The 26520-nt window shown below is 44.4% G+C and overlaps 1 protein-coding gene across 7 annotated transcripts in view; it reads left to right on the top strand.

Annotated features, from left to right (window-relative positions):
* Window positions 1–26520, top strand: part of NFATC1 (nuclear factor of activated T cells 1) — a 110785-nt gene that overhangs the window by 6862 nt on the left and 77403 nt on the right. For all 7 annotated transcript variants that reach the window (XM_058831332.1, XM_058831327.1, XM_058831329.1 and 4 more), the window contains exons 2-3: window positions 2425–3523; window positions 12622–12781. In XM_058831332.1, coding sequence (XP_058687315.1) covers window positions 2425–3523; window positions 12622–12781 — 1259 coding nt within the window. The remainder of the gene's footprint in view (window positions 1–2424; window positions 3524–12621; window positions 12782–26520) is intronic.

Below are 26520 nucleotides of genomic sequence, written 5' to 3'. Positions count from 1 at the left end.
GGGCTGCCTGCCGGGCCCTCCTGGCTGCATGGTAGGGACCGGCTGGGAGCAGTCGCAGCTGTGCCATGTTCACCAGTGCCTTCCAGCTGTATGCCAGAGCAGGAGGCTGTGGAAGAAGAGCAGTGTGGTGCCACGGACATCTCCTTCCTCTGGAGATGGAGGAAGCAGTGAAGGGGCTGAAGCTGCTCTGAAGGCACTACTCTGGACCCTTTATCTGAGCTAATTTCAGAAACAGATAAGGTCTTACCACTGTTGTACCATCTCGGGGGTTTTTCCCATGAGGGGCAGGAGAGAAGTGGTGGTGGTTGTGGTGATACTGGGTAGTGCAGCCAAGCGGCATGGCAGCAACAAAAGGGAACTGATTTTGGAAGGAGGAGATTCTGATCCCCTAGACAGATCTGCACCTTGATGTGACCAATGCAGTTGGATTTTGTCAAGTTGCACCTCTTTTGCTGTATTTCCTGCCTCCCTGGTTATTTGAATAGAGCATGAAGCTGCAAGATGTTTTGAATAATCCAGTGTTATTTGTGGCACACTGCAGTGTAATTTAATGACCCTTCCTAAGCAAATGGCCAGTATCTGAGGGCAGACTAGAAAGCAAGTTCAAAAGGTGTTGTTACTCATCATTCCTGACTGTTACCTGCTATGATATACATCAGCTGGAGTTGCTGTGAAGCTGCCACAACACATTAATTTTTCCTAAGTACCGTTTGCCTTGGAGTTGTTGCCAGCAGGAAAGGTGAGCGTGGGATCACAGGTGGATGACACCAGAGAGGGCTGAGCTGATAAACAAGAGAAAGAGAATATCTGGCTGTGCTCAGAGGCTCGTTTGCATTTGCAGAGCTCCCTGGTTGCCTCGGGAATAGCAGCTGCAGTAATTAACACAGCCTTTCCGTATCTTCCAAGGGAAGGTGCACAAGGTGACTGCCAAGGGAACTCACCTCCTGGGATGGAAAGGGACAGGTTTCCTGTGTGGACTGGCTGTGGCCACGGGGGATGTAGAGTTTCCTTCTGTCCTGCAGGAAAGTGGTGCTGCTGCCATAATAAATCTCGGGGAAGGCTGATACATTGCAAGCTTGGGGGTGGAGCTGGGTGCGTTTCCAGACTGCTGAGAGGAACCTGTACACCAATATCACCCAGACTCAGAATTCAGCAGTCATTGTCCCTTATACAAAGGTTTTGCTCTCTTTTCCCAGTAAAGTAAGAGATATTGGCATTAGGGCTTACGTGTCTGGTTCATGTGTCCTGGTGACACAGAGCCTCCCTATATCAGAAAGAATAGAGATGATGATTCCTCATCCCACCACACCTCAGAGCACCAGGGGCATGTTGTCCTTGGTTGAGTGATGCCCATTTCTCCCATGGGCAGCCCACCAGTATCTGTGTGTGGCAAGAAGAGTCACATATGCATCCCTGGGACAGGGGAGCAGAGCTGAAGGAGAACCTTCAGCAGGCAGACAGCAAGGTGAGGCAGAGATGATCCCATGTGGACCAGCTTTGAGACGCTGGTTCCTGTAGAGCAGCTGGGATGAAGGCATGTGAAGGGCGCGTTGTTCCCTGTACTCAGTCAGGGAGCCCATTGGCACAAGGCTGTGATGCGATCTGTCACCTTCCAGGCTTTCCACAGTGGGTGTGCAACTCTGCTCTTGCTTTTATACACCCGGCACTGTTAAATGGTTGGAGAGCTGGCCCAGAGTGCACTGCTGGCAGCGCTTAACGTGGCGTGCGCAATAACCAGTAATTTCAGTGGAATTTCAGCTGTCACTGAGTAGTGAGACATCCATGTTTATCCTTCACCTGGCTTCTGCCAGTTGGGCTGGAGGATAAATGGTCCCAGAAACCAGAGCAGATCAATACATCCATCTTTTTCCAAAATCCTAGTTAACTGGAACCAGTTGGAAACTTGCTGTAATGGAAATTTCAGTTGTGTATAATTTTTTTAACAGAATGCAGTTGATCTTGTTCTTTGCTTTAGTCTGCCTCCACTTTTGCTTTTTTTTTTTGTCCAGTTTTTTGTGCATTCCAACTTTTCAGGGAGGCAGTTAGGCTCACTTAAAAAAAGATGTAGAAACACATCTCTTCTCTTGCATCTCTGAATGCTGCAGTCTCCCAGAATCCTGAAACAATGCTGTTTGAAGACGCAGTTTTTTGCTCTGAAGGTTCACCTAAGAACCACATCCTCAAGACCAGCTCTGTCTGTCTGCGTCCCCCATCCCAAGATGTCTTGTTCTATTCAGTTAGTGGCATTTTCAAGGATGCTAGTCTGCAACCTCTCCCCCACGTGGCACGCTTGTGGGCTGGGTTGTTAAGGAGAGCTGTGCTTTTGTGTGTTGTGCCATGTCCCTCCATTTCAGCTGGGTATGCTACTAAGTGAGTATATTTGTGCAGCACCTCATGTCATTCTTTGTTGTTTGTTTCTTCCAGAACACTATAATTATGCATCTTCAAATGTAAATGCTGGCTTGCCTCTAAATGTGGCACATTCCTCATTGTCAACTCCATGTCATGGCCTGCAGACATCAAATCCCGTCATTTCAGTTGTCCCATCGACAAACCATCCCTCTGGCTATGGAGGACACATTGACAGTGGAGCCTCTGAGTACTACCTGCCACCAAACATGAGACCTAATGGAGCTCCAGCACTGGAGAGCCCCAGAATTGAGATCACATCTTACATGGGATTGCATCATAACAACAACCAGTTTTTCCACGATGAGGTGGAGGAGGCCATCCCGAATGCCAAGCGGTCTCCTTCCACTGCCACTTTGAACTTGCCGAACATCGAGGCGTACAGAGACCCGTCCTGCCTGAGTCCAGCGAGTAGCTTGTCTTCCAGAAGCTGCAACTCTGAAGCGTCTTCCTATGAGTCCAACTACTCATATCCATACACTTCACCTCAGACTTCCCCGTGGCAGTCCCCTTGTGTCTCTCCGAAGACCACCGACACAGAGGAGGGCTACCAACGCAGCATGGTGGCCTGTACTTTGCTCAGTTCCCCAAGGCACTCTCCATCAACATCTCCCAGAACAAGCATCACAGAGGAGAACTGGCTGGGGGCTCGCAACTCCAGGCCTCCGTCTCCCTGCAACAAGAGGAAGTACAGCCTCAATGGCCGGCAGACCTCCTATTCCCCACACCACTCCCCCACTCCTTCTCCGCAAAACTCGCCACGGGTGAGTGTCACGGATGACACATGGCTGGGGAACACAAACCAGTACACCAGCTCCGCCATCGTCGCTGCCATCAACGCCCTCACCACTGACAGCACCATCGATATGAACGATGGGATTCCCATCAAGTCAAGGAAGACCGCCATTGATCACACCCCATCCATGACTCTCAAAACTGAACCGGCTGGCGAGGATCATGGGACCATATCGCCAACTGCTGATTTGTCACCAGAAGACTTCTCCAGTTTTCAGCACATCAGGAAAGGAAACTTCTGCGAGCAGTACCTGTCTGTGCCACAGCATCCCTACCAGTGGGCCAAACCAAAGCCTCTATCTCCAACATCCTACATGAGGTAAGGAACCCCAACTTAGAGGGCAATCCCAGTAGTATCTTTATTGCATGCTTTTGTTTCCTCCTTCCCCTTCCTGTCTCTGTTTCCTGCCAAATCTGCCCATCCACTCACTCCACTTAACTGTGTCTTGTGACACTGCCTCTGTTGTTGGTCAAACCTTGAAGAGTAAAAGAGGCTGTTCTAGGAGCCAGCTATGCATAGGTTGTAACCAGTTACCCACTTTCCAGGGAATGAGCCCCAGTCTGGGCAGCCTGGAAATCAGGCATTCAGAAGCTCAGGGAGCAGGACAGTTTGGTGCCATCAGACCTGTGGCTTTACTTGAAGTTTATAATGTCTCAGTATTTTTATATAGCTGGACAAGGATATTGTCTCATTATGGTGACTGTTGCAGGGCCTTTTACATTTATGCTTTGTGCACAGCGAATACGAGTTAGGTAAGAATATGGTTCTTCTGTGAATTATTTCATCTTATCTGAAATTATTTCAGCTCATCTGAAGGCTGTCTATCAATCTTTTTCTGTCTCTAGTAGACAGTGATTCTCTGTTTTTTCTGTCTTCCCCACTACTCTTTAAAGATGAAAACCTGATTTTTCAGCTGATAGTGGTTCAATCTGTTCATCAAATTTATTTATCACAACAGGGCTCTGGGTAGGAAGCAGCACAGAATAGCTGAAATCTGAGTTATATTCATTGCGTTCTCTTTCTGTCGTAGTTATAGACTTTATTTTGGAGTCTTCTGGAAGCTGTAATATGCAGAAGCATGTGGTGCAGGAAAATAGTTCAGCTTTCCAAGGGTTAGTAGGCTGTTCCTAGTCCCTGGTTGTGATGGTCACCCCCTTTCCTTTCCTCCTCCTCCCCAAGCACACCTGGCTTCTTGCTCTTGACAGTGAAGCTGCCTTTCTCAAAATTAAAGCAATAAGTGTGTAGCTGAAGTGTTTTAAATAGCAATGTGTTCCCTGGTTCTCAGCCTTGTCAGCCTCACCTTTCTTTAGCCAGCACCTCTCTCCATGTGCTGTCTCCCAAAACTGAGGTGAGGTAGTCCATGGCTCTTTATGTTACAGCACACTCCCCTTCCTCATCATTCTCATTCCCCTCTGCATTGCCAATCTCCTTTCAAGACCCTGGCTCAATTCAGCGCAGCAACCCCTTTGGATCTGGCCACCCATAGTTAGGCACTCACTGCCTTTCAGAGCTGGGGTAGAGGCTTCTAACACCAGGCAAATCCTTCAGAGCCTTCCCATTTACTTAGAAAAAGCCTTTTATGTTCACCCACTGCAGTGCCAAGTAGCCCATGTTCATCAGAGAGGCCGGCCCTCGGCTGTTGTGTCGGGGGCAGCTTTTTGCCGACGACTTCAAGGGCAGGAATAGGACAGTTTGACCAAACAGGCTTTTATCTTTCCGTTGCAGCAAGCAGCCGTAGGCGCTGTGCCGCGGTCCGTCAGGAGGCACCCGGCGTGCCTGTGCGCTAACACAAACAAGAAAGGTGAAGTGCACAGAATGAAGCCCCACTATGTTGTGTATTTAACATTTTTTCCACTGTTTTGGTCTTGTATAAAATATGTTTCCTGGTTTGCAATATGTTTCCATGTGATCTCATTAACTCGTGCTCTAGGGCAGTTGGAAGTTACTGTTGAAATGTGATTTTTAGGTTATTTTACCAATCAGATACTCTGACAGTGCTTCCTTCCACCAAAAATACCTCTCATTTTATGTATATGAAAGTGCTGGGCAACTGAGCACGGACGTCAACAGGATCACAGCCTACGCAACAGAAACTGTTATTTTAAATCTTTCCAAAAAAATTGGTTAAGAATTTGTCACAACAGAGCTGGATTTTTTTCCTGTTATGTTACACATCTGCTCTATTTCAAACACGAGGGCTGGAGGGGTGGATTCCAACAAACAACTCAGGCTCCAAAATCTACCCGGTCATAATGATTTTGAGATAACCAGATTTGATTACCTCCTCTGTCTCTTCCTGAATATGCGGTACAGTTTTAATCAAAAGCCAGCATCCCTTGGAAAATCACTGATGCCTTTCCCTCCCTCTCCTGAATTCCCATCTCTTTGGGAGCAGGAGGGAGCAGGCTCAGGCACACCATCGGTTGAGTGCTGTCTCCTTTCCCAAGGTTTAATAGTGGGAATCAGTCTAAAAAGGAAACTTCTTTTTGCTATTGTTACTAAAATTGATGATGTTTTTAATTTGTTGTAATTAAAGTTCATTCCACTTCAGGCTTCTCAAATCCTGGAGCAGGGGAATAATAAGAGCATATAATGAGAGTATAACAATGCCTGCCTCAACAGAAATAGTCTTTATGTGTTTCCTGAGCTTGGATGCTCAGCCCAGTCCCCAGGCCACAAGCTCTGTGGTGCAGATCTGGGCTCACAGATCTTCCTCTGGACTATGAACATGTGACTGTTCCTGCCCGGGGCTCGGCACGCGGCTGCAGAGGGTCACAGGACAGGGTGTGAGGGTAGAGCCTGACCTCGCAGCTGAGGCTTGAGCTGCACAGGTTAACCCAGTGCGGATGGGGAGTTGTCTGCAGTCCTTTGGTTGTAGCCCAGGGCCTTGCACCAAATCTTTGGGTGTAGAAAATACTTAAAGACCAAGCAGGGATTTCAGGGGAAGTGTTAGAACAAACACTGAGGTAACAATGGGAATCATAACCTTTTCTAGACTGAAAGTAGTTATCTTAATATACCAGTCTGCCTCAAAAAGCCCTGGAGGTAAACCATGATGCAGAGAGTCAAGAGATGGTCTTTCTGAAGCAGTCTTTCAGCTTATATCTCCAAGATTTTTTTTTTTTTTTTTTAATTTTGGTATTTGTGCATTGTGCTGTCTCTCAAATGCAACAAGTTTCTGTCTGTAGTATGTCTCTTACAGTTACTGCAGCAAATAATTTTAAGAGAAGCACTCTACAGTTACTATACAAGCAAGGTATGCTCTGTGTTTCTCAAACCCTAGCTGTGTCAGTGGTGTTCCTTCTGTGCTGTTTCTCCATCTCTCCTGAGTGCTGTGTGATGCAGAATGTCTTGTGAGCAAAAATGTCAAAGCCAAAATGAAAGTACAGGACTGGACTTCTGCCCTCAGCTATGGGGGCACTGTTAATGAGTACTTCCACGCTAAAATCACATTTTTTGTATTCTGTACCTGCTCATAAGCAGGTCCTAAACCACCCTAGATCACAACAAAAAGCATAGGCACTCACCAAAGTGCCATGTTTCTGAATATCTTGCACATTTTATATGACTTCCTCTTCACCTGCTGTATTTGACTGAACACAACCCGAGATTTCCTGGAGGCAGTTTCTTACTCTTTGAAAAGTACTTCATTGTATTTATATCAAGTGGTATCAATTTAATCCAAAGAGTGTGTTGACCTCTAACACTTGAGCTTGCACTAAATGTAGTGTTTCTCAAGAGAAAGAGAAATGGTTGGGTTTGTTGGTTGGGTGTATGGCATATATGAGGTCTACCACACCAAAAGGAGTTTCCAAAATAGACAGGTGACTTTTAAAAGCTCCCTATGGTGTTTTCTTCCACAGTTTATTTTTTTAACAGTCAAAAGCCACATCTCCTTTAGCTGCAGTCTCCTTTTCAACCTCAAAAATATGCATGTATGTTTTTGACCTGACAGGCACGTGGTTATATAATTTTGCATATGGAGTCTGAAGTTTGTACCTAGAGAATGTATGGTTAGATACGTCTCTGCAAGTTGCAAAAGCACATTTAATTTTTGTCTGCATCAGTGAGAGTTTTTTGGGTTTTTTGTGTATTTTTTGGATTCTGCCTTTGGGACTCTGGCAGTATTAAATTCAAGCATGCAACAGTTGAGGCCTCAAATTATATGATTTTCTTACAAACTGTGATTTTAAAATGTTGGAGACATTTTTCTTCTTTTTCTCGATTTGCAGACCTTTCAGATGCCTTTGATTTTGCAGGGAGGTTTTTTGTTTTGTTCGTTTGGTTTTGATTTTCTTTTTTTTTTAGAGGTGTTTTGTTCCAGATCATGAGATAGAGAGCAGCTCTACTTGGGAAAAGTTGAGTTTCTCAAGAAAAAGGCACCAGCAATCTTGAAATGAGATGAGATGAGGTGAGATGAGATGAGATATGGTCAGCGGCGCAGCAGCACCGGATTTGCTGACCTGTGCATCCATGGCGAACTTGCGTGTTTATGGCAGGCGAGAGGAAGTTCCTCAGACAAAGCAAAGGCAGGGCTGTCTGGGCAAGACTCAGTGAAGTGGGGACCGTGGTTGTGTGGCAGTGACCATCTCCTGGGAGTCCTTAGTGTTAATTGAGGGGCTGGCCCTGGGAAGTGGACAGGGAAGAGCCTAAAATGCCACTAACCTTTTTATCTTTTCTGCTATATTCTTGCTGAATAGGGATGTTTGGGTGCTTTCAACATGTTTGTTTTGCCATCACATAGCAGTGACTTTTTATAAATTTGGTTGCTGTACCATAAGGCTGAAGACTACTTGGAAGCCTGTCTCAGTAAACTGATATATTTTTGTTTGTTTGATTTAATCCTCCCCACGCTTTCTCCTGACTGTTTTTCAGTTCATTCAAAAACCCTGTAAGCATCTTATTAATGGCCTTCCTTCACCAGCTCATTTTAACACCCCAGGATTCTAAATTCAGAATAAGCAGAAATGCGATGCCAGCCACTTGTTATCTCCATTCCTGCAGCATTAGTTTCTTGTCCTTTCTCTAGGCCATCAAATGTGAAACTTCCCATGCAAACCAACCTCTGAGTGTGAATTTTTAGGACAGAAGGGTGAAGTATTATGTGGGAGAATGACGACGACTCATGTTTTCAGACTTCAGCATGAGGAATTCCAGTGCGCCTCATGCACTTCACAGAGGAGCTACTTGCTCCACATGCCAGCAAAATACAGCCAAGTCTGGGGTGAGACACAGCATCTATTTTAACAGCTCACAGCCAGATTGCTCAATTGTCAGACAGGAAATTAAAAAAAAAAAAGAGAGAGTAAAATCTGCCCATGATAAGTCATAGGTGAAATATAAAGCAGGTGTATTTTTCTGACCACAATCAAGTTGGTGGACATGTAGCCATCACTGTTGTTTTCTTACTCTTTCAAAATCACACACAGGGATCTTTCACAGGCATCCACTTCAATGTGAGACAAGTAATAAATAATAAATTGTAACCATGTTTTCATTTGGTGCAGACTTGGAGCAGGCTCAAGTTAGCAGCTTGGTAAAAGTTTCAGCAGCCCTGTGGTTTCTCTAGTTTGTGTTTTTGTTTCTATAGGAAAACTCCTTGTCAGAAAAAACTAAGTTTAGCACAGGGTACCCAGTCTCAGCTGTACTCCTGCTAGGTCACTCACTTTACTTTGGGTGCTGAAAGACCCTGAACATCTTCCCCTTCTAGGCAGTGGCTTATGCCACTCTCAGGCAGCTGTCTGGGATAGATGACTCCCTGCTGTAGTACTTGGCCACGAGCAGGGCTAGTCCCAGGGTGAGACAGGCAGTTGTTCTTAAACCTTCTGCAGTTTGGGGCAAAAAATGTGAATCTCTTTTTCAAGTGTCCTTGGGCACCTAGTAGCTTAGAAAGCGTAATGATAATTTAATTCCCAAATGGATAGCAGTCATGTGAAAATGGAACTAAACACCTTACAAAGCTTAGCAGAAGTTTTTGGCTTTGTTTCCTCCCTGTCTGTATTCAAGTGGGCTGCTTAGTATCTTTCTTTTTTTTTTTTTTTCCTGTTTTTTTGTAACTTGATAAATCTTTCTGCTAAAGGCAGAAGTCAGCCAGACTAGATAATCTGTTTTTGATTTAATCATATTGTGTATCTGGTGTATGCAAAATAAATCACTATTCATCTGGTTTTTAATCTGATTTATGTAGAATGGAGTTATATTGAGCCAGTATTCTACAGCCTAGCATCAGGTTTTGTGAACCTGCCTTGAAGCAACCGTACCTCATTACAGCATTTAGGAGGACTACAGTGAGATTTATTAGGGTGCAGAAAGGAATGGGACAGGTTTTCAGCTGGTGGAAAATGTCATCTGAGGGAAAAAGATCGATGTGTATTTGATAGGAAGACTGCATGAAGACCTTTTATTCCTCTTCTTGACTGCCGTGGTGGGGCTCTTCTCCCCTCCACCTGACACTGGCTTGATGAGGTAGTTTGGACCTTTTCAAGTAATATTTGCAGCAACCAGATTTGATTTTACCACTACACCATTTGTTTGGTGGCTTTTTCCTTTAACCACATCTAGCCACAGAAAATTGAGTGCTTGATGAAGATAACTTAACATAGGAAATAGCTCTGACAGCCCCAGTCCATGACACTGCTAAATGCATCACTTTGCTTCCTTTATCAGGAAAACTCCCATTAATTGTCAATTTATGATTGGGCGGGTTGTGCTTTGGAATTTTGATTGCAGATGTGAGGCTAACAGCAAACTGTATTTTTATTTTCAGACTTTTTTTGAGAACATGAATTTTACAACTTAATGATACGAACGTTTTCAGGTGCTGATTTGAAAGGGTGGGGGGGTTGTGTGTTTTTTCTTTGGTTCATTTTTTTAAATAAATGTCATTAATTACAAAACTATCACTTCTATGTATCTTAAAAAAAAAAAAAGCCTTCACCTGAGGGCTACATGCTGTCAGTCAGAGCTGTCCTTTTTAATTAAGTGTTAAAATTTTCTAATCTGATAGATGTTTTATCCTCAGAAAAAAAAAAAAAAACATCAAGTGAGAATTTACTTAAAACCAGAAACATCTGTTTAAAAATGTGTGCTGATCATCACCAGGAGAGACACAGCTGTTTTGCTCTACTCTTTGTCATTTATCATTACTCAAATATGCTTCATCCAGCTTTTTTTTTTCAGACTAAAATATGTGTACCTAAAGTGCTAGGCAAAGAGCAGTGGCTACATACAGTGGCCATTTGTCCGTAATTTTCTCCCGTCTCTGTTCCTTGTATGAGCCTATAGTAGCAGAAGAGCTTCACTTCCCCTCCAGAGTGGGCCCTGGCCATTTTGGGGGAAAGGGTTGCACAGGAGCTCAGAAGGTGCAACATCCTGGCTGTAGCTGAGGCTGGAGCTTCCATGTGTGGAGGGCCAGAAGGAAAATTCAGAGTTTATTCCTGGCAGGATCTTGCCAGTGGAGAGAGTGCCCTCCCGGATTCTCCTGACTCCAAATGTTCATGGAAGCTCAGAACCCACACAGAGACAACATCTTTCTTTTAGATAAGCTCCCACCTAGGGTGAACTGGGAGGGATGCTTCTCTTCCTCTCTGTTATTTGGCTCCATGTCCTGAAGGTTGGAGAACGAACTAGCTTAATGTTTGGAGCCTGCAACTTGCCAGTGAGCTGTCCTGGAGTAGCAGGAGGTGCCCAGGGAGCAGAGGTGATCCTGGTCCTCACCCAGGATGGGGCTTGGTGGCTCCAGCTGACCCCTGTAATATGCACACTGTGTGTCCATAGGCATGCAAATAAATGGCTCAGACTTGCAATGAAGAAAGATAATGTAGGGAAACTTAGCACCACCTGAAGTCTCAGCAGTGCATATGCACACAGGCAGTAGCAGATGTGAGTTCAATATGCTCATGATACAGGGCTGGGTAAGCACTCACAAAAACCCAAAAGGCAAAGCAAAAATGCCTGTGCTAGTGGTAGAAGTACAGTTCTGCAATGGAGCCAGCAGGGCTACTGAGAGCTGTAATGCCTGCGAAGCCACAAGTGCATCAAGTGTGGATCACTGGGATGGTAACATGGAGTATCCAGCCTCCAGCTGAACATGTGCTTGTAGTTTATACATCCCATGTGGAAGCTCTTCCACATCCTTTCCCCATCGGGCAGCTCACAGGGAAAGGAAAGCTTTCAGCTGTGATCCCAGACTGGCCTTGCTCCCGGGCTGCAGCAGGGAGGCGAGGATCCAATAAATCCCCAGTGCCCAGCCTCTGCACAGGCTGGGGAAAGCTCATGAGCCCTCCCCTGCAGGCTGTGGTGGCATAAGTCCTCTCACAGTGCCAGGGAGCCCTGGGCCATGGCACCTGCAAAGGGCCACGATTTTCTGCTTGCTGGTTATCTTCTCCGGGATGATGGGAGAAGTAATTAAGTTTCACATGAAAGGGCAGGGCAGTGTGCTGCAGTTGTGCTGTTGTAAAGACTACTTGTAAAGACTTTGAAGGACATTCAGCGAAGAGAATTCACCGAAGGAAAGAATATAGAGTGGATGTGAAATTAACACGTTTAATTGTAAAGCTTATTGCTTCAATTTTAAGATTAGTAAGTCTGTCTCAGGGCTGCTATTTCTACTGTCCTTCTTTCTTTTCTTTGAAAGCATCAACTTGGCATTTCTTAGAGGTCTCCCAGCTATTTTCAAGAGTGGTTTTATACTGGAAGAGGGTTTCTAAGAATACAACTTCTCCACCATTACATGCTGTCAGACCGCTTGATGGTAATGATTCCTTAGTATTTTAGTTAATTGCAGAGTCAGTGTTGAGCCAGAAGAGTGAGCTGCATTTTCTGCAGGCTTGCTCATCACCATCAATAGGATTCATAAGCAAGTTCTGACTTCAGAGCTTTTTCCTTTGCAGTGCATGAACCCAAAAGAGATCAGCTTTGCTTCGAGGCTCTCAGAAATGCTTTGTATTGGGAATGAAGCAGGGAAATTGTTTTTTTCCTTCTTTCCACCCCCTGTACACAGAGCAGATTTGTTGAAACCCATTAGATTCATTAAATGCCAAACTAGTTTGGCATTCACTTTCACAGCAGAAATCTTCTTCCTAAAACTCTCCTGTGCCTTTCTGCCTTTTTTCTTTTGCTTTGAGAGTTAATATATAAGATATTTGTAATCTGTGTCTTAAAAATTTTCAATTTTGGCTACAAATCAGATAGCATCTGTGCCAACAGATATGCTTGACCCATAAATCTTCCTAACATAGCCATTACCTTCTAAATTACTTATGCCATGACATTATCCTTTTCAATGAAATTTTAACTGTAAGATGGTAAAGGATGAACTGCAAGACCACGGTTTCTAAAGTAATAGTGCTGGCTGCTTGTGGTTTGTGATAGTGTACTTGATGTTAATTTTTAATCTCTTTTCCTTTCCATTGTAGCCCATCCCTGCCTGCTCTTGACTGGCAGCTGCCATCGCACTCAGGACCTTATGAGCTACGTATCGAAGTGCAGCCGAAATCCCACCACCGAGCTCATTACGAGACAGAAGGCAGTCGAGGGGCTGTGAAGGCATCTGCGGGGGGCCACCCCATTGTGCAGGTACAAAACTGTGTCACAGCAGCACAGGTTGTTTATCTCAGTGCTCTGTGGTGAGCACCATTTCTTCTCAAAAACCAAAAAGTAATGGGAGATTTTTCCTGTTGTCAGAGATTCCTGCATGTGAACACATCCCAGAGCAGACCAAGCCTTTGGTAAAACCAATGCAAGAGCAATGTGAATACAGGGCAGATTGCTGCTCCGTCTGTGTAGGGCTCAGCAAGTGTTCAGTGGCGAGAGGTGACCATGGACCTATTTGTGCAGTTAAGCTCCAGACATGCGGTTTATACTGAAATCAGCTGGGGACATGCCTCAGTACATTTAGTCCTTAACTTGCAGTTGGATCTAATCAGAACTGTGAATGCATGTTGGAGTGAAGCTGTAGCAGTGATGTAGAAGTATGTCGCTGGTTTGGCTGTTGCAGTGAGTTCTGAGCAAAGGCTTTTAGAGTTTCTTCTGTTCAGTTACTAAAACCCTTCCAGCTGCTCTGGGTCTGAAAGCATCTGAGGTCTGAATCTAGTTTCACAAATTCTACCAACCTCTTCAGTTACTCTGTATAAAACATTTGATTTAATAACACTCTAAACTGACCCTTAATTTGTTTATATGAGTAGCTCATTCATTTTTAAAGGGCTTTGCTCAGGAGTAGGAAGAACAAGGTTTGGTTGTTTAAAACAAAAAAAGAAAGTGTAGTGGGAGAGAGTGGGAGACAGTGCCTGTCCCTCTTCAGCTGCTGCTTTCTCACCCAGCAGTTAAACTCACAGTGCCGCCCATCAGGGTTGTGACCCTCTGTGCATCAGAGCCCAGGTTTTATCACTGCCCAGATGCCACAGGACCCATGGATGCCAGGGCACTGCTGCCATGCTCGGACTGCTTGGGCTCATGCCACAAGCCGTGCTGCAGGAGCCCAGATGGCACAAGGGGATGTACAGACCACACGTGCGGGGCTGTGCATGTTTGTTTATTTGCTGTAAGCCCCTGTTAGCAGCCACGTCTGTGGAAGGAACAATGGGAGGCTGGGATGGCGCTGGGCAGAGAATGCTGCTGTGCAAATGTGTGCTGCTGCCGCAGCTGGAAAAGGAAAGTGAGGGGAGTTGTCGGCAGCAAACACACTTCAGCTCTGCCAGAACTCGTCAGTGACACAGGATTATGGAAGTTGTCTGCTGGAATTTAAAAGGTTTTAGCAGAACATTTGTGAATGATATTAAAGAGGGGCTTGTGGCAGACATGCTTGTTTACAATTAATGCCTACGCTGTTTGTGGCTTGATGCAAGGAAATGCAAATGGGGAGGCATCAATTTACAATGGCCAGCTTGGCATTTAAAGTTTCTTACGTGCCTTTTGAAAAGACTGAATGTGATGCCAACATTTAATTGGACTAAATGTGTTCAGACATTTCCCCTCTCATCCCCTGTCCTGATCCGTCAGGAGGGAGCATGCTGCTTCCAAACACAAACAAGTGTCAGAAGAGAGGAGAGGAAATTACGGAAGGGCATGAAGGGAGAGAGGAGGAAGCAGACAGTCCCAGCCCTGTCAATTGGCTCTACTGGTTTAATAAGGATTAATGTATTTTTCAGTCCTTTTATTACAACCCAAACATCCTTTTCTCCGAAAAGAACAGAAATGTAAAGAGGTGCAGAAAAAGCTTTTCCATGGTAGCATTGCCATCATGGCCAGTTATCTGTTTGAAGAAATGCATAAAAGTTCTGTCTTAAACCAGAGGTGAATAGATGGATTAAAAGTACTTCCAGAAAGAAAGGAAGATTTTTTGTAAGAGGAATAGTAAGTACTTGCACATAAAGAAGTACTTGAAAAACAAAAGTATGTATAAATAAATGGAGGGGGAGGAAATCTAGGGAGTAATTTCTGTTAAATTGGTGACTGGCAAAACCTGAAAAATGCATCTCTGAATCATCTACATATTTCCAGATGTTGCAGATGATTGGGTCAGGTTTGATTCATCCCACTAGGTTATACAGAAAGGAGCCCAAATTTAGAAGTTCAAGCCCAGATGTGAGCTCAAACAGAATCTGAGTGTCTTCAGGAGAAAAGTTGTGGATCAAGCTTTTCGCTCTTTAATAGTTCTGGTGTTTTCTATTCTGTTGACTCAGGGAAAACTGTCATAAAACTGCCTTGACCTCTTGTACTACCCTCTTCTGTTACATTTTTCCTATGTTGACAGTCAGATCTTTCTTATGTCAGTGCTTTAGGGAAACTTGCTTTAATTCTGCTGTTGTTAAAGCTCTTCCCCCTTTAGCTTTAACAAGGAGAGAATATGGATGAGGTCTCTCCCTTCTCTGTTTTTCTCTCTCTGTTTCAATCCCCCTCTCACTGGCATCTTGCTTCCCATTCCCTAGGAGAGGTTCTCATATTAATACCTCTACAAATCTGTTGGGCATGCTAAGGCAGAGGAGAACTAAATCCAAAAAACATCCACTGTTCATGGCACGGTTCCCAATCAAAAATTGCCAGGAGGTTGCTTTTTCTGCAACCAGAGCAGGTTTATCTATTTTTCCCAGGCAACATGAGCTTCCTTACTGTTGATCCATCTCTTCTTTTAGGAGTTGAAATGTCTGAGGATCAAAGGTTTCTGAGTCAAGCATGCTGGATGAGGAGAGCAGTAGCATAGGAGGGTAGGAGTCTCTCATGGCTATGGCATGAAGCCCAAGCTTGGGGACCAGTTTTTTCCTTGGCTCCTGCAGGCTGGTGACTTTTCTGTGTAGCTGGAGGGGGCTACATGTAAAGCTGAGGACCTGGCACTGTGCACAATGCCACCACTGTATGAAATTGCTTTTCTGCCCCAAAGCTGAGCATGGGAAGGGGCAGGCAGAGCTGAGCATGGCAGGGTGCCTGAGCAGCTCATAGCGGCCCATGCAGAGGGCAGGCCTGGTGCGTGCTGGGGGCTGTCTGTGGCAGCAGTCATGTCGACCTTATCATCTCTGCATCATGTATGGGACTTGCTCACTGGAAGCTCCTGTGGGCCATCTCCCAGGTATATTTCATGCCAGTGGGATTTCCTGTGGATTTCCTTCTGTGGAGTGGCAGCACCTTCCCCACTGCACTTAGGAACTATATGGTTTGGAGCGCTTCAAGTTGCCTGTGAAGGCTCATAAGCCTGGTAACACAATATTCCTCTCTCACACATTTTGCTTTTGCCTGTTTGGGTGTTTGGCTGCCATGGCAGCTCCAAGCTATCGCTGTTCCCGATTGCTAAACGTTTGGAGAGTGGGATGAGCCGGCGCGCCTGGTGAGCTAAAAATGCTGCAGAGGATTGGCAAGCGAGTGGTGCTGGGGAGCAGTGCTGGTGAGCTCACGGCTGGCACCGCCTTTCACCCTTTGGCTTGGGAAAGTGTTTTGAGAGTTTGCTGTTGCCTTTGGTGATTTCAGACTGGAGTACTCCCACCTCTGAGTCAGAACAGTGATGGTGCCCTGGCTGGCATCAGGTTTTGGGAAGCTGCGTGTTGTGTCAGGTGACCGCTAAACCTGGGACCACTCTGAGGAGCAAAATCCTGTCTGCTAGCATCCTGCTGGCACCTACTGGTTCTCAGGAGTTCATGGCTCGAGTGAGGATTTTTCAGACAAAGCAAAATGAAGTGAATGGGTTATTTAGGAAACCCACAGCATTTCATAGCTACAGGCACATTTTAAGTGAGGTGAATTTAATTCAAGGGGTTTACATCCAAAACATCTTAAAAATGTCCTCTCTTTGGACCTATCTCCCAATTCTTCATTTTGAGAGTAGTGGTGAGGAGTTGCACAAGACGGTGTTTGTATTCCAGCCAGCAATGGCTCTGTTTCAGCTGCAGGTAAGTAATCCAGCAGATAAAAGTTTGGGCTCCTCAGGGAGGGATGGCACCAGATTATAAATGCGTGGTCTGTAGATATTCTAATTAATAACTCATCTTTGAAATAAGTCAAGCACTTTGACTGCCTGAGATGGAATTTTTACAAGCAGGGTGTGGTGTATCTGTGAGATAAAATCCAAATACTCAAGAATGTTTAATTAAAGGGCATGATGTACTCCCATAGAAGCTTGTACTCAATGGTGAAAGAAAATATTCAAGTGCATGGAGTAGTTTAGTAAGCACTTTCAAAAGCCATGATTATTATTAAACTTTTAGACGTAAAATATGCCATTAATTCTCTTCAAGATAATTTCTAACATGAAGTAAATAAATTGGTTAGAAAAAGGAAAGAAAAGGAGTTGTAAGGTTTTCCTTTTTTATCTAAGTAACCAGTACTATCCAGAATTTGTCTTCCTCTTGAAAAATTAATTTGGAATATACAGTGAGTGCTGCCTTGCCTTTCACTGTACCTCTTTGAGTGAGATGGTAGAGGTTGTAGATGCTAGAGGCTCCTGTGCTCCAACACAAAATTTCATCTGAGCCTGTGAGGAGCTGAATAGTCTGAACTCCCTTGTTTTACAGGCAAAACACAATGATTTGTCTGCTGATGTACATAGTCAAAATGCTGTCTATGCCAGGAGATTTGCTCACAGGAGTCATCTGTATCCTTTCTTGACAAGGTCTCGTGTAGGCATTTAGGGTCCAATTTTCAAAGGCCTTGAGGCATACATTGGGATTTTTTAATCCCCTTATGACTAACAAGTGTCAGACTCTCCTCCATGACAGTCACTGCCTCGGTATTTTTTGTACATCTCCACATCACCTTAGCTAGGCACCAACATGCCCCTGAGTCACTTGTGTACCTCAGCCGCACATGGAGTGTCTTATTGTTTGCTTCCCATGGATCAGTTGGTTGTGTTGCTTTTGGATAACAAGCACTAAGTCCCAGTGCAGGTGCTGGCCACCACAGGTATCTGCCAGAGCCCTTTCATCTTCAGACCTATAAGCAAAGAATACCTTTTGCAAACCCCTTGGCGAACAGAAAGCCTCTTTGGCAAAGCAGTGTAACTTCAGGGGCATCACACTGATCAGCATCTCTCATGCACTTGACTCACAGCCAGCAGCACGAGGTCAGACAGTCCTGTGATAACCAGAAGGCTAGATGGGAACGAGAGAACTGAAGAGCTAAAGGAGAAGACTAGAAAGAAGTGTTCACCATTGGTGAGAGGAAGAAGATGAAGGTATAAGGAAGCCAAGAGACCTGCTGTGTGTTCATAAGTGCTTTCCTTGGTAGGGGTCCCCACCACTGCAAGTTTGTTTTAAACAACAGAGCTTCCACCATTGCAGACTCACTAGCCAAGGGGGCTAGAAAAAAAAAGCAGACCTTGGTGGGTCCAGCTCATGGCCATCTGACACCTGAGCAAGAGGAGAGGATATGGAAAAATTAGTGTTAGCTGCTTTCCCCTTCCCTCTCTGGGTATATCGGGTCAGAGCAGAGGGCATAATCTTGTTAGTAAGCAGTGATTCAACTCATCATGCCACAGCAGACTTCCTCTCTGTGCTACTCTTTGCTTCTTTTTAGAAGGCAGCATCACCCTTTTGTTCAGATGGAAATATAATCCCTCCTTCTGGTGGACATATAAAGACACTGGCAAGCACCTGTTAGCCAGGTTGCAATTAATAGCACAAAGCCATGCAATCACACAACAAACCAGACAGGGAGCCTACACTTTATAGCCTTGTTTTAGACAGCCGGTACTTCTTAAGAATAAATCTGAGCTGAATGGCTTTCTCACTTCTTGCATCTGTACAGTTAAAGCAAAACCTCAAACTAGCAGACAGATAATCAAAACTGAAAAGTAGAATGATTTGGCAGATGTTTTAAGGCTGCTATTGCTTCTATAAATCCAGCAAATGGAAGAATGCCCATTGAAAGCTTTTCATCACTTATTTTTTTTTGTTATTATAAGAGTGTATTTTGGAAAGGAAAGAGTTCCTCATTTTTGGGTTTCGCATGAAGTTGGTCCCACAGAGTAGCTCCACAAGCACAGCTGTATCACTAACTTGTGTCCTCCCTGAGGAGGGGTAAGTCCAGAAGGGAGTCATCCTGGAAAGTGTGCTGCTGTCAGCTGGAGAAGATTTGATGACCCTGATAATGCAACTTCAGTTCTGATTTATGAGCCATCCTGGGGACAGGCCTCTGCTGTTTAATGCAACGGCCCTTTACAAATGAAAAACGAAGTTTCCATCAGCCAGTGCTTGGGGGATGCACTCTGCTCTCTGTTAAAAATGATGCCTTGCCCACGCTCAGCACAATGGACGCCGCAGTACATATCCCGGCTGTTAGCGTGCTGCAATGTTCAATCTGGCTTTCCAGCCTGAAGGCTTCAGCCCTAGGTTTGCCTTCAGTTTGGACTCAGTGGCTGCAGGCAAAGCAGCAATTGGTTATGGCCTTGAGGAAGGAGAGGATTGAAAGAAAGCCTTCCCATTCCTCCACTGGTGCTGTCTCCATTCCCTTGGGAAAGGGGGTGATGACATCAGCTCCCAAATTTCTTTTTCATTGGCATCTTCTGGTTTCCTTTCCATCTTCTTTGCAATAAGGGAGTCAATGGCATTGCTGTCACTGTGTGGGCTATCTTCTAGCTGTCCTCTGAGGGCAGTTGATATGGAAAAGACCACCTAGATTAGAGAGGAAGCAGAGGAGTCATCTTTATCTCCAGCACTGCTCACAGAGCCATCCTTTCTGCTTCCCTTGTCAGGATGGTTTTGGCAACCAGCAGCACTCTGAGTGTCTACAGCCAGTGTGACAGAAGTCTCTGCAAGGTCAAGAAAGGCAGAACATAAGTGTAGCTAGTCCCCTCTGATTCCTAATTTACTTTTCATTGTGAACAGAGGTTTTTTTCTGCATGTTATCTAAAAGGCCAATTCATCATCATTTTAGAAGCGTACTTCTAAAATGTGTATTACAAGTTTTCAGGGAGAATCAGGACTCATCCTTCACTGTTAGAGTGTGATACATTTTCTGGCCCATTCCATCCATTTTGTCCTGTGCTTAATATTGCATCACTCCTGCTAAAAGTTGCAGATGCCATACATCTTGCTTGGTCACAGAATCAGAAAGAGACAAAGCTGCAGATGCTTCTGATTAGCCAGAAGAGGCTACCAGTAGTGCTAGAAATGGCTACCCACTTTTCTAAGGAAGAATACAACATGGGTAGATCTTTTACTTGCCTCAAATTACCAGACCTGAAATAAAAAAAACCAAAACAACAAAACTCCAAACTCAAACCAGATTCCATTCAAAGCCATATTGGGGGCTCTCCTGAAGTCAGACAACTTAGCCTGCTTAATTCAAGCACACACTTAGGGGTTTGCTGACTATTAGTTTAGCCATTTTTGAGAAAATAAGACTGGATGGGTGGAGTCTTGACAACTGGATTTAAAAGAGCTTTTCATGGAGGTTCAGGTGATATGTGAGGCTGCGGTCTGGGCACGAACCACAGTTGTCACTTGACTTAGTTTTGGTTGCAATTGAGAAGACCTACACCAAAGTTACCACTCAGCAAATCTGCTCCAGACTTGCCAGATTATTGCATCTTAACATGCACCCGAAATCTGAAATGAAACACAGTTAAAGTGCAGCTTTACCAGAAGCCAGATGCTTCATTATGAGCTGAGCTAACCTACCTGCCAAATACTGCTAACCTGCATGAGGCAGGTGATTAATTTTTTACAAGTCTGCTTTGGGAACTAGACATCTGTCCTCTATTCCTAAAAGTAATATCTTAGGGCAAACAATGTTTTTTTCTTGGTATTCCGAATTACATAAAACATATTTCACTAAAATTATATTGCCTGCATTCTGTATGAAGATATACTGGGGGCCAGTTCATATTTCAGATCCCTTTCACACCAAGCTAACTCAAATGGAATTTTTGGTTTCTTACTTTCTAATTTTTATATGTAAGAAGAGTAAAAAATTACATCTGTAACACACCTTGTGGTCTGGAATATCAGTATATATGGCTTTAATATAGAATTTCCATTTTAATTAGTCATTATTTCAACTAACAGGCTGAATCAGTGGAAAATATGGTGTCCAAGTACTCAGTTGCTCTCTCAAAGTACATTGCATCTTCCATTATGAGCAGGCTTTTATAATTTCTTTCCTTGTGAAGAACAGCTTGAGATCTTTGATACATGCCACGAAAGGCAGATGATCATCTTTGATCATCATCTGCTGTATACATACACAGAAGTAAAATTTGTTGCATGCTGTCAGTGCATCAAATAAAATTTCAAATGAAATCAAATCAATATAAACTTTCTCCTCCCCCACATTTAAGAAATAATTTAGCAGGAGTTACATATTTTCACTGAAACAGTTGAAACATGCTAGTGATCAATTTACTTACACATGGTAAAAATAATATAGGTTGCAGACAGATTTGTAATGTAGTTTTTAAACACCTGTTTTTAATGTTTCAATACCCAATAAAGGAGAGGAACTCCTGCTTTTGGTTTGCATGCAGACGTTAGGCACACTGGGATTTAGAAGTCTGCTGCCTAGGTTTCAAATGCAGTAAACAGCACTTGCAGGCACAGCATGGGTACATTCTGGGGAGTTACAGACTCTGGAGTCTTCCTCAATGAGTTTTGCTCTTTGTGACACTGATAACATGGTGTTACAGCCAAATGTGAATCCTGGTGAAAACCCGCAGTCCTCACGAGAAAGAGAACTGCTCCCTTGCCACTTGCAATCCTACTCATGTAGAAATACTGCTGGTCCAGTTCTGTATAATGAGAGGGGGAAAAAAACATATGGGAGGTGGAGCAACGTGATCTGTTACAGTGAAACCAAGAACTTAAATATGTCCTTAAACTTTCATAAACTGGGATTAGATGTTGAATATGTGCTTAAGTTTTCTATTAAGCGAGAATACATTGATTAACTGGCAATTAATTGTGCAATGTATTGTCACTCAGGTTACTCGGCTGCAAAATCTGGCATAAAACATTTTCACTGCCTTGCCACGGGTGTTAGAAGAGACTGGGTGTCAGGTGTGAGTGTGTGGGGCTGCAAACCGCCCAAAAATAGCATGATAAAGGGGAGCAAGTTGCAGTAGCTGCACTCTGTTCTTGCAGGCCTCTTTGATGTTTTTCAGGAGACCTACTAGGTTTTCCCTCTTAAAAATCTGATGCTTTTTGGGCATCAGTTGCAGGTTCCCTGTATATTGCTACTTCCTTTTGATGGTTTCAGGTGAATGCTACTGTCTGGGTCCTCCTTTTCCTCTGTCTTCAGTCCCTGTGATTTTGGGATCCCTCAGGCTGACTGCCACTTGTTTTTGTTCTGTTACCATTGTGCCTGTCCACATCTAATGGGCAGGAAGTCTCTGCAGCTTTTACTGGATGTCTTGATAGCAAGTCAGGCATGATGATACTGAAGCCGAGCTTTCCATAACTGTGCAAAGTCTTCCCATTACTTTCTTCTGTCTTTGGGCAAACTGTACCTTTCTTCATGTCATCTAAGTCTGCAGTTTAGACTACTGTATTTAGGTGCGTGCTGTCCCTGTGCCGGCAGGAAAACAGCAGTATCAGCAAGCATGTTCCGCGCAGGACACAGATGCCCATACTTGCTGTGCTTAATAAGCCGCTCGTTCCCGTCCCCTCGGCTCTCTGCCCGTGGAAGGACAGTGGCTCGCCTTCGGGAAGCCCGCAGCACATCGTGACTGCACAAACAGATAAATAGCTAGAAGAGAGCGGAGTGGGAGAGAGATCACGTTTGGTTTCTAGAGAGCTGTTCAGAGAGGAGCTGTGCATGAAGCCCCGGTACAGCTCACGCACAGAGGGTTGGTCTCGAGTTTACATCCCCCTCTTAGCGTTTTCATCTGAGGCAGCTGCTTGCTTTAGCACTGCAAGCAGAGACACCTGAGCCTCGGGTGGTTGTGACATGTCAGGATTAAGAAGCTTGAGCAGGGCTTGTACGTTGCTGCTTGTGCTCAGCGGCAGCCAGGACTAGCAGCGCCTTGGCTCTCCGGCATACGCACGCCGGGATGCAACGCTTTGCTCCTGAGTACGGGCAGAGAAGGGACGCGAGTGCCGGTTTTGGATGAGACCGACCATTGCCAAGGCGAGCACCGATGCACAGGGCAGCAGGGCACTGGATGCAGCCGTGGGGCAACGGGATGGATGTGGGGCAAGGGGACGGATGCTGCGCGGGACTCCCAGCAGCGTGCCGGGGACAGCAGGCAGCGCTGGGGCCAGTGAGGGGCTGAGCTCCTACTGCCACCCCTCCTCCCTGCATATCCTGGCCTTACGTGTTGTTGTTATGATTGCTATGGAAATAATTTCAATATGTTTCACAGCTCTGAGATGCTGTGTCTTGCATTGTTTGGATGGAAAGCTGCTTGACTGGTTTTGGAGGGTGGCTGTACATGCACAAATACTAGCTGATTTTTATTTTTTTTTGTGGTGGAAAGTAGGAGATTCACAGCATGGTTTTAATTAGAACTGCTCATTTAGTCTTTCATTGCAGTGTGTTCTTTAGTTGAAAGATAATTTAATTTTCTTTGTTTTGGAAGATTTTCGTGCTTGTCTGTGTGAAATGTCTTTATTTACTGTGCCTCATTGTGCTTTGTGCATAGCTTTGATTATGAAGAGAGTCAAAAACAAAACTTCCCTGGGCCATATTATCTTCTACCTGCTGTGGGTTTTAATACAGTCTCACTTGTATATATGTACCAAGTGTCTGCATTTCTAGGACAAAATCACCAGAGAATATGGGCAAAGCATGCAGGGTTAGATTTAGCTGTAAAACTCTTACTGACTTGAACAGGAATAGCGCATCTAAAGGTTGTAAAGTGCTGAAGAAGCGTAACTGGTATGGATCAGTTTGGTTTTTCATCTTGGAAAAGTCCACAGAAGATATTACTTGTTGAACAAAAGGCAAAACCCCAAGAAATTCCTTCCTTCTCTCGCAGAATTCCGTATTAAGATCTTGTAACACCTCCTCTTCAGTAAAGAGTATTTTGTCTGGTTGTAACAAAATGCAGCATGGATCAGTCCTTTTTATATGTACAAGAATATTTAGCTAGTGTCTGTCATATCAGAATAAAAATAAAAAAGCAAGCAACTATATAAGATATGTAAATCTCTCCCATAGTTGCAGGAACACATAAAACTGCTCAGAATAAGCAGTTACGAAAAGAAAGAATTCTAGATGGCATTTTTTAATCAATCCTTAATTATCCTGAAATATTTTTCTAAATGGATTTCAAATTAATTTTCAACTACCTCTTTTGCAGTGACGTTGTTTTCATTATGTGGGCCTTATGTGGTGTAGCTCTTACCCTGCAATAATATAATATTCTTCTATATAGACTCAAATATTGTTACTGAATGCCGGTTATAGAGTGGTATTGACCACAAACTCACATACAGTTGTAGACTTGTACACAAACTCTGCCCACAGCTGCAAACTTGAGCTTCCAGGGACAAACAAATTTAGACCACAACTTGCAGGCAACATGTGCTAGCATCATAGGTATACAAGTAATCTCAAGCACATGTCCTGAATACATCAAAGCTTCATTTTTTAATTCCTCACATTTGTGAGGAAAACCTTAAAATATGTGAACTAGTACAGCCCCACTGCTGGCTGCAAGAGCCCCAGTTGAGATGGAAGCAGGTTGGAGAGGCTTCGCAGAGAGCAAGGCAGTGCAGTGAAAATACTGGAGTTGGGTATGGCTCTGCAGTTTCATTCCTAAATTAAATCCCTGAAACTATTTTAGGTCAAATAGATTTTACAGGGATAGTTGCTCTAATCACAGGGCAGTGTTAACCTGGAAGCTGATCTGTAATAGCAGATGGAAGATGGTAGGAAAATGGTCTGGTGAGTGAAAGCATTTTTCTTCCTCTAGTTTGAGTAAAAATAAAAGAAAAATATTATGAAATTTGGCCCTTGGGCTCTCCAATTATTAAATCCACTTTTCCATTTTTGTAGTAGAAAAAGGTGTGTAATACATGTTTGAATTGAATGTATAAGTGGTCATTAGCAAGAGTAGGGCTCAGGATTATATTTTTATTATGATTTAAGCATGTAATCCAATTTTGAAACAATGATAACAGCAAGACCACTGAAACTGTATGTGATGGTGCTCCAGAACTCCCTGTGTGCTCCGGAGCAGAGGTCAGGAACGCTGCTGGGAGTAGGGGGGTTGCTACAGTCTTTACAGGGCAATGAGCTGCTGCTTTGTGACTCCCTTCTGAGAAAGGGAGGGAGAGGCGAATAGTCCCATCACAGACACAGGGATGGAGGCTGCAGAGAGAGCTGGTCAAGGATCTGTCTTCTGGCCATGACACCTTGTGCCCAGCCTGTGCTGAGGCTGACTCCAGGACCAGGCTAAAGCCAGCCCCTAAAGTCAGGGTGTAAAAGCCAGAGCCCTGAATTTAAGCTGGGGTGGAGCTGACTTTGATCTTTCCCTCTGGGAGGAGAGAGAAAGGGCTGCAAAGTACCACTGTCTGAGGCGATGGTCTTGTACCCCTGCTATGGAAAGCTGTGGGCAGCTGCCTGAAATGAAACACCTGATGGTGAAGTGCCAAGCCTTGTGTCTGTAGTGGGCTCTGACTCTGTGGGGGCCGAGAGCTCTGCTCTGTGTCTCTTCAGATAAAGCACAGCGTGTGCCTCACAGCACTGCCCCGGGCTTGTGGGACACTCATGCTTTGAACTGTGGCCTGGGCAAGTGACAGGGGCAAGGCCACATTTCAGGGTTCATTACATGTCTGCCACTGAGCTAATTGCCTTGGTTTCTCTCTGTAATCAGGGGAAGGCTCATCAGTATAGAGGTTAGTGAGCTATTAATTTTGTTCTGATGTGAACATCTGAAGCTGCTTGGGTAAATCACACCTTCAGAGTGCCTGTCTCGTTTTGCTGGCTGTGACAGCAGCTGAAGTGACTAGACCCTGTTGTTGTCCAGCCTGTACATGTTAAAAGTTAGGTGGCATGAATCACCTGGCTTTTCCCTTTTTCTTTTGACTGGATGTGTTGTGTACAATTGTTTCTAACTGTTCTCAGCAGGCTTTAAGGTCTTACCCGTTTGCCAAGACTGAGATGTACTTCTTAGGTTGGATACCCAGGTAAGGCTGGAGTATGGCTGGGAGGAGCAGTGCCTTTTAAGACCTTGGCATTTCTCTCTGGCTTGGAACTTGACCCATACTAGAGCTTCATGTTTGAAGTCAGCAGGTCGATAGAGAGACAGTCTTCAGGTGTAAAAACCAAGGTTTTGCTTGCCATCACCTCCTCATACCTCCCTTCAAAGAAGAGAAATTGTTACCCTTACCATCCTCCTCGGTTCCCAGTCATGCACTGACATCCTGCTCCACTGACTGAAGCAGTCTCCTCCATTTGCAGCAGCAGATAAGCTACTCTGTAAGGCTTTTATTGGTAAGTTCTGCTATTAATATTTGCAAGATTTTACTTGACCATCTTACTGGCTTTAAGTAGGGTTGTGGTGTTAGCTTGTCAGTATTCAAGTCAGAAATTCTAGTGCAACAGCTGTTGCTAAATAACGTTACTCAATGTGACAATATTTAGAATGATTGATTGAAGATAGTCCCTGTATGTTGAGAAAGTTTATTTAGATGTCTTTCATGCTTATTTTATTTACTTACAGTTGGAGATCTCAAGCCTTTCAGTTCATTGTAGCACTGGTGGCAGAGCACCTCATGGCATTCTCATTGGTCAGTCTTGTCTATTCCATCCATTTGGTTTTGGGTTGTTTTTTTATTCATTAAAAAAAGAAGCAACATCAACCAATGGCATCACCCTCATGCAACTTACAGTGTGGAATCCAGTCTCTCTAGATTTCTCATAATTTAATCAGGCTGTTCTGAAGGTCG

Source organism: Poecile atricapillus, chromosome 2 (genome assembly GCF_030490865.1).
Source record: "Poecile atricapillus isolate bPoeAtr1 chromosome 2, bPoeAtr1.hap1, whole genome shotgun sequence".
Classification (NCBI taxonomy): Eukaryota; Metazoa; Chordata; class Aves; order Passeriformes; family Paridae; genus Poecile; species Poecile atricapillus.
The sequence above is the reverse complement of the archived record's forward strand: the minus strand, read 5'-3'. Positions and strand labels throughout refer to the sequence as shown.